The sequence below is a fragment of the Centroberyx gerrardi genome, chromosome 20, assembly GCF_048128805.1.
Source record: "Centroberyx gerrardi isolate f3 chromosome 20, fCenGer3.hap1.cur.20231027, whole genome shotgun sequence".
Taxonomy (NCBI): Eukaryota; Metazoa; Chordata; class Actinopteri; order Beryciformes; family Berycidae; genus Centroberyx; species Centroberyx gerrardi.
Window position 1 is genome coordinate 18,648,233 of NC_136016.1, and position 10,971 is coordinate 18,659,203.

Consider the following 10,971-nt stretch of genomic DNA (forward strand, 5'->3'; position numbering starts at 1 on the left):
CTGGCAGATTTTTTCACTCTGATTTTAGGACTCAGTAACAGACTAAATGACTTGTTAAGATGGAGACTTTCTGCAGTGTAGCACCTCTCCTCCTCTTTAAACACACATGCATGCAGCCTCCACGGCTCCGTCCCCCTCCGCCTCCTGTCTTCCTCGTGCTATTTACCTCATCTTTCTGGTACAGTGAGTGCAGGGAGCGCTCCCCATGCCACCGCACTGTGGCCTACAGTAAAAGAAGTTATCCTCTGAGCTCCTTACCTTTGAATGGGGCCATTAATCATGGTTAGAAGGATCACAGCAGCCAGCTCTTTTACACACACACACATACACACACACACAACATACACAGTACAGTAGGGAAAATAGACTGGAGTGGGAGAGACATCTAGTGGTGAAGAAGTGGCACTGCATAAGAGAAGTCAATTCTAATTTGGTGCACTTGAATGGAATTGAGAGTGGAAATTTCAATATGGGGTTGATTTTGATCCACCTTTGCGTAGCTGGTTGTGCATTATTGATAAGAATGGCTTTTTCTGATTGTGGTCATTTTGAGCGGAGTGTGCAGATTGTGTCCTCAGCGATGACTTTGGCTACTGAAACTGGTCTCGGCTGGTGAGGAAGGAGAGGCTGGCCATCTGGGGCCAGCAGGGAGTCGCTCTCTCCCTCTCACACACTCTCACTCTCTCTCTCTCCCACACACACACACACACAAAGACACACATACATATAAATGCATGCATGTGCATTAATTCATGCACACACACAAATGTGCATATACAAGCAGACAAATGCAAAATGTGTATAAATAAGCACACGCTTAAACAAAAAAAAAATGCACACAGACAGTTCCACTAAGGACACCACACACACACACACACACACACACACAGAAGGTGGACCCCCTGCTAGCGCTGGGGGACGTCTGGGTGACCTTGCGTCTGCCGGCAGACAGCTCCCGACGACAGCGCCAGGCCCGGTGCCAGGTGGCAGTGCCAAGCAAGACAACGTCAGAGAGGGGTGTGTGTGTGTGTGTGTGTGTGTGAGGGGTGGTGGGGGTGGGAGCTAGAGGGAGCAAGTGGAAGGGTTACTAGGGAAAAGCCTGCAAGCATCATGCCAGTTCACTATCAGCCTGACAGGGTTTGGTTAAACAAGACCAAGGCTGATGGCCCAAATAAAGGACGACATACTGTAAATATCGATGTGCTTATCAGACAGCAATGAGAAGGAGATGGATCGCTATACTGTGAAACACATTGTAACTGATAGGGAAGCATTAGCTCATTTAGGCACAGTTGGATTTTGTAATTGGCTTGGCTTTGGCTGCAGATTCTCAAGTAAATGGAAAAGACGAAAAGCAGAGGCTGTGCATGTATGAAGCTACATTGTGTAATTTTGTAACTCCATTCCCACTGTCTCCAGTTGAGTTTCATGTGTCTGGCTGGTTGAATCTTTGAATGTGTGTGTAAGGGGGGGTAAGGTTTCACCAGCCACCATCCCCCCCCCCCCTTTTTTTTTTTTTTTTGTGCAGCACACTATCCCCCTACACGTTCCTCCTGGAAGGTGTTATTCAGCGATAGAAAAAAAAGTAATAAAAGTAGAATAAGATGAAGCAAAGGATGATGAAGGATAGCGCGAGAGAGACAGGATAACATCGGCCAGAAAGGCAGGAATAGGAGGGGGAGACGAAGGCTGGAGAGGGAAGAATATCGCGAGCGAGAATGAAAATCTAGAGTTGAGAGAAAGCGGAGGGGGGGGGGGGGGGAGGGAGAGAAAGAGGGATGAGAGAGGCTGGAGGACAGAGAGAGGGAGAAAGTTTCATCACTGTCGGCGGTGCCACTGCGAGGCGAGCGGCGGGAGCAGGGGGAACATTGACATTTTTATCTTTCCATTGAATTTAATCTGTGTGATGGACGAGCTGCCAGCGCTTTAATTTTCCTCCCACGAATTATCCCTGTCTGCCCACCTCTCTCTGTCTTGTACACAGACACACACACACAAACACGCACAGATACGCGCACACACACACGCAGGCACTAACAGAAATTGTGTATTAACTGTGTGTTGCGGGCACACAGGCGCACCGTAATGAAATCCAGAACAAATGATTGAGTGATGGCTGTGTGTGCCGTCAGAGTATTCTGTACACGCTGTTCGCAAGCCCTTGTAAATCATATTTGCGCGATGAACACACAACCGCAAACAATCCAGGATGCGAGATCCCCCATTAACATTCATATTCACATAATGCGCTCGGAAAGACGCATTGCTCGGCTTAAACGCACACACAACCGACACACGCACTCTCACAAACACACACACACACACACACAGAAACTAACACAATAAAAAAAAAAAAAAAGGAAAGCAGTATTTCTTTCATCCGCGCTCCCCCGCCACAGTTTTTTCCCCCCCAGTTATTGCATGTGGCAATTCGCCATGACAGATCGCCAGTCGTGCCTAATAGTTCTTTAATGACTTCATTAAATTGTGTTGTGCGGCTTATGATTGTGCTGCCAATTTGTCAGCGCGGGTAATGTCTGGGCGCTAGGGATGCCCCACTTTTATTTGGGAATTAATTGGACATCGTCTGCGTTGCCCCCCCCCCCTCCCCCTACCGCTACACCCCCCCCTCTCCCCTCACAGCAGACAGGACACAGATTCCCTATCAGTGCCACAACCAGGGGGTGGCCCAAATATATATACTCACCGGCTCAGATTTTCCTCCAGCTGGAGCTTCACCTGGATTGCGCAAGCCGGCGTTCCCTCGCTGTAACGTCAGCACTGCCGCTCCACTGAAGTAGATGGCAGTGGAAAGCTCTATACTGAGCCTTTTGTTGTTTTGCTCGGTTTCACCTTGGGAGAAGCCCCCGATACGATTTACAGAATTGTCCCGTCACACCGGGTGTTTCAAAAGTAGGTATGCATTTTTGTATACATTATTAATACTCACTGTATTATTAAATATTTGTGCCTGTTTCCAGCTACACCTTTTATTTACGGGCAATTGAATGTTGAATTCTTTTGTGAATTTGTTGTTTTGTAAATTTTTCATCATTTTTCATTATTATTAAAAACTGTATACCTACTTTTGAAACATACTGTATAATACTAAGTGATGTTTGATAATACACTTTCATGCTTTAGTTCATTGTAACAGCTACCATGTTAGCACCAATAAAACAACACTGGCAAATACTGCATTATCATCCTGTATCCATTTGCTCGGCAGTGTCTTCTTCCTTTCTTGTTGTGGTGAGCAGTGCTTAGCAGTAGTATAGTGCAGTATCAGACTTCCAGACACCCCCCCCCCCTCCCTTCATGTTCTCCCAGGCAGGGAGGCCTGTCTGTGGGCTGATGAATGAGCCGCAGCACTGAGCAGTGCATCCCTCCCTGGCCCCGGGCCAGGCCCCTCTGTCACAGACACTGATCTCCCATCAGCCTGAGCTCTCCTCCCCTTAATGGTCAAGGTTAGGATTAAGACAAGGGAAATCTGATCTGAGGTCAGTGGCTAAGGGAAACTCTTGTACCTAGAGGCGAAGTAGAGATGGAGAGAGCAGATAGGGAAGAGCTTAGGAAAGAGGGATGATCACCAACGGAAAGAATACAATCTCGGGAAGAGGGAGAATAAAAACGGAGGAGTGGTCGTAGAGCTGGCGTGCATCGTGAGAACGAAACAAACTGAGAGGAGGGGAGAGAAAGAGAGAATGTGTGAGAGGAGGAGAGAGAAAGAAAGAGAGAATGTGGGAGAGACTAAGGGAGGGAGAGAAATGGCGGGTGCATGTGAGAGAGAGAGAGAGAGAGAGAAAGCTGGAGGGTCTTTTCCGGCATGGGCTCAGCAGCCGAGCCCTTTTAAAACCATTAGAGGCAGGATATTTGTCATATTATGTTATTAGATTAGCCGGGACCCCTAATGAAAGCTGTGGCAATTTGTCAGCCTTATGGATAGCTCCATCCCCCACCACTATTTATCACCTGGCACCCCCGTCTCACCCAACCCAACCCCACTCCCAACACACACACACACACACACTCCCCAGTCATAGCTACACCGCACCCCAGAGTGGATGGGGTTGGGGTGGGAGGAATGGATAGAGCCTGTAATGGGATTCCAATGCTAAACACCCTGCCTAGTGTTTTTTGTCATTTGGGGTGAGCACACCATTCTCAGCCAGATCGCCCAGAGGGAAACGACATTGGATTATTTCAAGGTTTTTTTTTTTTCTCCCCCTCTCCATTACCATACCCCCTCTTCGATGGAGCCGTCTCACAACATTTATCTTTCAACGTCGGACGAGAGGCGCGATGCTGTGGTTTTCTGCTGCTCTTCAGCCACTGAGCTGCCAGCCGCCTCCTCCCTCCCTCCCTCCCTCCCTCCCTCCCTCCCTCTCTCTCCTCTGCTTTGATACTGTATTACCCCCCTGCTATCGTTTACTTCTCCTGCTTGAGACAGAGCGTCCTTTCCTGCTGGTGACTTTGCCTTTCGTCTTGATTTCACTTCACCTTGTTGTGGCGTTGGGCGGCGTTCACACGGGACATTTCGGCATCTGTCAAATTCACGTTTGAAACCAACTATGTTGTGGGCGAGTCTCCAAACCCTTTGAAGCAATCTGCACAAATTTCATTGGCTGATGAAGTCCGTTAGCACATGGCGTTAACCTGCGCTCCGTCAAAAGTTCAACTAGTTTCAACTTTTTCGATGGGCTGGATTTACAATATTTTCCTTCACTGCGCTCCATCCGTCAATCAATATCATCCGTCAACACATTGACATACATGGGATATTGTCAATTTTTTTGATGTATCACAAATGTTCCAGTTTTTGAGATTTTACTGTTTTCAAGCACCAGTTGGCCAACCTGTATTTGTATTGTAGGTTTTATGACACTGATTTATTTAGATTTATTGATTTTATGTTAGGGTTAGACAGTGTAGGTGGAATACAAAATGTAGCTGCGTATTTAAAGGTCAATGAATAAGAATTTAGATGTACAACCAAATGCTCAAGAGATTTTCTTACCGATACACCACTTCAAAATGGCCGCCATCCGTACTCATCCCCTCTCTCCCTCTGTTTCGCTCCCTTCAGCGGTGAGGAACGACCGGAACAAGAAGAAGAAGGACGAGAAGAAGCAGGAGTGCACAGAGAGCTACGTGCTGAGTCCCGACACGGAGCAGATGATCGACAGGGTCCGCAAGGCGCACCAGGAGACCTTCCCCTCCCTCTGCCAGCTGGGCAAATACACTACGGTCAGCAGCACACCACTGACAGACTGTGTGTGTGTGTGTGTGTGCACGCGTGTGTGTTTGAAGAAGATAATGCGTGTGCTTGTGCATCTTTGAGTCTGTGTCCTAAATGCTTTACATGTATATCACAGGGATTACTGCAGTTCTAATTAAAGGTATCTGGAAGTATCTCAGTTTTTTCCTCTTCTGTTTTCCCTCTACAGAGTAACAGCTCAGAACGGCGCGTGTCCTTGGACGTGGACCTGTGGGACAAGTTCAGCGAGCTCTCCACCAAGTGCATCATCAAGACAGTGGAGTTTGCCAAGCAGCTGCCCGGCTTCACTACGCTTACCATCGCTGACCAGATCACCCTGCTCAAAGCTGCCTGTCTGGACATCCTGGTGAGAACGATGACCCAAGACTCACTCACAGATTCAGAAATGATTCATTCTTATCCGGAATGACTCTAGGCTTTTTTTTTTCTGTAGGAGCTATTAGTTATTATCATGGCTAAATGCGCGTTTCACTATGGCATGGATCGATAGTTCTCATCCATATGCATGTTTTCATTCTAACCCAGTCGCTACATCAGCTGATTTCATTGATTTGCTTCAAGCAAAGAGGGGGGGAACCAATGACTGAAATCACCTGCTGTAGTGATTGGATGGAATGAAAACCTGCGTACTGTTGGGCCACAGTGGCACATGGTTTGGATGATAAGCATAGTGTCTCCAGTCTCAAGTGCGTTCTCCATGAGCCTCAATGTCAGACTATCCTACTTTAAAGCAGGGATGTGATCCATAACACAAAAATGTAGCAAAGCAGTAATCTCGCCTTTATAAATGAGTGGATTATGTGTCCAAAACAGCTGGAATGCAGAAAAGGAGTATCTGATGGGAGTAGCTCATGATGGCTTTTCATTTAAAACTAATGGCCCTGTGAAACACTCATCAACCAGTTCTCTCTCTCTCTCTCCCCCGTCTCCAGATACTGCGGATCTGTACGCGCTACACGCCTGAGCAAGACACCATGACTTTCTCAGATGGCCTGACGCTAAACCGAACCCAGATGCACAACGCCGGCTTCGGGCCCCTCACCGACCTGGTGTTCGCCTTCGCCAACCAGCTCCTCCCCCTGGAGATGGACGACGCAGAGACAGGGCTGCTCAGCGCCATCTGCCTGCTGTGTGGAGGTATGGCGCGACCCTAAGAGAGTTTGAACATACCCAAAACTGTTTTTACATTTGATAAAAGCTTTGCTCCCTTATAATCCGGAAACTCAGACAGGTCAGAGTCTCACCCTTTTGTACATGGACACATGAGAAACAGGAAGATGGTGGCCGTGTCATGCTCTTTCACTGAGCACCACCTAGTGGCTAAATAACAGTACTGACCCTCTGCTCTGTGCTCTGTGTGTTTATCCTCCAGACCGTCAGGACTTGGAACAGGCAGACAAGGTGGACATTCTGCAGGAGCCCCTTCTGGAAGCCCTGAAAATCTACGTGAGGAAGAGGAGGCCCCACAAACCGCACATGTTCCCCAAGATGCTGATGAAGATCACCGACCTGAGAAGCATCAGCGCCAAAGGTCAGTTGTCCACGCCGGACATGTATCTGCTATATATGAACTTGTATTCTGTACTTAAAGAACTAGCAAACGCTGTGTGTTCTGTGACAGTTCCAGTAGCTAACATGGTCCCGTCTCTCTCCACAGGAGCCGAGCGTGTCATCACCCTGAAGATGGAGATCCCCGGCTCCATGCCGCCCCTCATCCAGGAGATGCTGGAGAACTCGGAGGGCCTGGAGAGCGGGGCGGCGGGCGGCCGGTCCAGCGGCGCCCCCCCAGGCAGCTGCAGCCCCAGCCTGTCCCCCAGCTCTGCCCAAAGCAGTCCAGCCACACAATCGCCGTAGCGGCCCACCTTGTTTTTTTTTTCTCCCACGTCGCTCTTTGTCTCCTCCCTCGAGGCTTTGAGGAGGAGGGGGGGAGGGGGCCTCGACCCTGACTGAAACACAGGAGACTGGCGGAGCCGACCTCCTCCCCTCCTACGACACACACACCCCCGCCTCCCACCTCCTGCTCTGCCCCGCCTCACTCTGGGACGCCGTCCTGAGGTGAGGGGAGGTCGGGCCGGGGGCGGGCCGGGGCAGCGGGATGCCTCTGAGAGACCGTACCGTAAACACTGCTGATATCTCCTCCTCCGTCCCCCTCCACTCTTTCTCTTCCCTTTCCCCCCCTCCTCCTCCTCACTCCACCTTTCCCCGAAAGACTGATGGAAGCAAAACTGGACGGGGCCCAGTCAGCGCAGCAGTGGAGACCAGTTTCGACTGGCACCGAGGGTGGGTGGGGGGGCCGGTGACACCCGGGGACAAACGAACGGACAAGGACTATACGTACAGACAGACTTAACGAACACCAGACACTTTTTTTTTTGTTGTTGTTGTTGTACTCTGAGGCGGACCGCGAGCTTGGGACTTGTCAGAAGACCCCTCTCCTCAAAGACTCTGGGTCTTTTCTCCTTTTCCAACTTCAAAAAACAGATTTCGTACAAAAGATATATAAATATATATAGAAAAGTTAAGGAACTATTGTGGTTGACTTGTCCATAACGGAATGGCAGGTTGAAAAAGAGGACAAGTTTTCTGAGATTAACTGTTGTACTTCTTCACTGTTTGAATCTTTTCATACCCATCAAGAGTATTGAGAGAGACGTTTCAGTTGTTTTATCACATTCGGACGTTATTCTAATTAACAAAGAGCAAAAGACGTTGAAATTACTCTCCAATCTACAAATGCTTACACACACTCAAATACACAAATGTGCACAGAAAACGAGTCGCAATGAATATCACCTACTATTCCAGGTTGGGTTTGTTTTCCTTTTTTTTCTTTTATTTTTTGCTTCAAAGAGAATGGAAAAAAATGATTGTATGAACTTGGTTGTATGATATGGTCACAGGTCCTTTCAAGAAATCAAATTAATGAAGATTCGTTATTAAGGTGTATTTTAAGTAGCCTTTGAGTTCGTGTATATAAGCTGTATTCATTTCTTTAAAACTATGAAGAGTTTAGGCTTCACCTGTTTTTTTTTTTTTTTTTTTAAAGAATACCTTTTATGTGTTTTTGTTTATAGGTTTGTGATTCAAGAAAAGACATTTTGAGCACATTTTACTGAAGGAAATTCTTCTATGTTTTGTGTCCTACTAGATACTGGACAGACCCTTAACCAATCACTGGCTGTTCAGAATGTGGCTGTCACAAACAATTTCATTCTTCCCCCCCCCCCCTTCACTTTTAAAACATGTTTTTACATAGATAACAAAGTAGCACTCCAATCGGGGCATAGCTTTTTTTGGCCATGTAGCAGAAAGAGATGGTGTTTCTGAGAGCGGCGAGCTAGACGCCGCTTGCAGCCAGCCAGGCCCAGGCGAGCTACAGCAGCTCGGCCTCAAAGAGAGGTAAAATGTGAAGAATGGTGTACGTACACACTGTATTAAAAACACAAATGATTCTCAGTAGTCTCTGAATGGATCGATTTTCTTTAGCGGATGGGAAAAGACTGTAGATTCTAGTGATCCCTCTAATCTGTCAATGGTCAGAGAAGTGAAGTTCCCTAATGTGATGTTTGTCAGCGAAGCCCTCACGAGTCTTTCCCCCCCCCCCGGCAACCTGTGGTAGAAATGAATATGTGACCTTTGGCCGGATCCAGAGCAACCTCACACCTGTGATTCACTTCACGCCAAACGCCTTCACCGCTAACACACATCTCATCTAGACCATCATTACTGTACACACACCAATGTCTCAGGAAGGAATCATTTTGTGTGCTTGGCTTGTTCTTTGTAAATGTTCTGTGCTGCACCCCCTAACCCTCCTGTCACAGATGCACACACACACACACAGACACACACACACACCCCTGCTACTGAGCCCCTGAATTCTTCGATCACTCACTTTTGTTGGGCCTGGCAGACCAGGACTTTTTTGCAGAGAGACACCGACCCTGACCCCGACCAGCAAAGTGTTATGACATAGGATGCCAGTGTGGAGTCTCTCTGAGTCGTTCATGTGTTCTTCTTTTTATTTGTACGGTCAAAGCTGCTTTCATCAATCAGGACTTAACCTGTCCAGAACAGCGCACAACTTTTCCCTCCACGGCTAATCTGGAATAGCAACAGACACACCCTCAGTTTGAGAAGTATGGAATATGTTGCAATTTTGTCAAGATTATCAAGCGACTTTAAAAAAAAAAAATACAAAAAAACAACAAAAAAAAAAACAAAAATAAAACCAACATTTAATAATTATTGAATGTGTTTGTGTTGTTCACGTGTGTCAATTTTTTTCATTCTGTGCCGCAGGTTTTTCCGGGACTTTCCATGCACCATATTCATAGAGAGGAGATTTTTAGGGAAAGTCCCAAGGAAAGATGAACTCTAGACAAACCAAACACAAGTTTCCTGCTACTTTCTGGAACTGTTTTTACTTGTGTGTAGCAATAGCATAGCATTGAATAGAGGCAGATGATGTGAGGTGGCAGGTCGTCTGGACGAGTGACCGTCTGATTATCACTGCCCTAATTTCTGTTTTGGCCTATATTCACCATTTTCCAACATCTGGTATCTGCTGCATTATCTCATCTCCAAGCCACAGATTATCTCTGCACATAAAATATCAAGCTAGACAACTCAGATCTAAATCTTCATATTTTTTGCACAGAAGAATTTTATCTTTATAAAAGATTCAGGATGTTAAAATGAAAGCACTCAAGTTGCAAAGCTGCCTGCCTAAGCACTTTATATCAAATGTGTTTGTGCTGACTAAAAGAAATGGCAAAAATATACTGCAAAATCAGCTTTGTGGTCATAATATTCGAAATTGGTGTTGCATATTGGCCATCAGCCACCTATAGATAGATAGATGGATAGATAGATACAGGGCCATGTGTCTCATTAATCAAATTCAGCATTAAAAAAATAAGCTAGAAAAGAATTTAAAAAATAGCAGAGGAAAATAAAAAGAAACTAATCTCTACCTCAAGAACTAGACTGTCTAAATTACAAATTATAATTTTTTTGAAGTGGGAATATAGTAGACGGCCATAATTGAATAAGATCCAGATCTGCTATCACTATACATTGATTATATCCTCTATGAATTATATCCACTATACCAGACATAACTAATACAAAGCTGTGGCCAAGGCTAAAGTTACTCCAGACTAAGTGTGTCTTTGCAATTTTTACTTTGATGTGAGAATGATAGCATCAACATTACAAGGCTCTGGCAGATGGATCTAATCTTGAATTTATTCAGGCTCAACAAGGACTGTTTCCAACACACTAGGCATAGTAATGACAACCACTGCAGCCTATTTCTACATAGTGATGTAAAAAGAAATCGCATGGTGACTTTCCTAAGCAAGCTAGTGAGCTGTTCACAGTGCACAGAGGTTAATTATACGTATTAGAATTAACTATTATTAACTGAAGTTTATTCTAGTGGGTGAATTTTTATTGCCTTGGTATAATATAATTATGTAAAACAAACAGAGTATTATGAACACTGGATCCCTGATGCTGTGACATCCTGTATGGTAAGCCAACTTGCTGACATTCTGGATCTGGTAGCCTGGTTAGCGCAATAGAAAGTTGCCAGCCAACCTTTAGGGCTACTATACTATATACCATTAACAAATCTGAAAATCTTTACTAAATCCAGCAAATCCTGTAACTACCATAAATCAAAATTG

The 10,971-nt window shown here is 46.0% G+C and overlaps 1 protein-coding gene across 3 annotated transcripts in view; it reads left to right on the forward strand.

Moving 5' to 3' along the window:
• Positions 1-9,535, forward strand: part of raraa (retinoic acid receptor, alpha a) — a 151,843-nt gene extending 142,308 nt beyond the window's left edge. For all 3 annotated transcript variants that reach the window (XM_078290622.1, XM_071926696.2, XM_071926695.2), the window contains 5 exons: positions 5,087-5,247; positions 5,448-5,624; positions 6,211-6,415; positions 6,651-6,809; positions 6,936-9,535. In XM_078290622.1, coding sequence (XP_078146748.1) covers positions 5,087-5,247; positions 5,448-5,624; positions 6,211-6,415; positions 6,651-6,809; positions 6,936-7,132 — 899 coding nt within the window. In that variant the 3' untranslated portion in view covers positions 7,133-9,535. The remainder of the gene's footprint in view (positions 1-5,086; positions 5,248-5,447; positions 5,625-6,210; positions 6,416-6,650; positions 6,810-6,935) is intronic.
• The last annotated feature ends 1,436 nt before the right edge of the window (positions 9,536-10,971 follow it).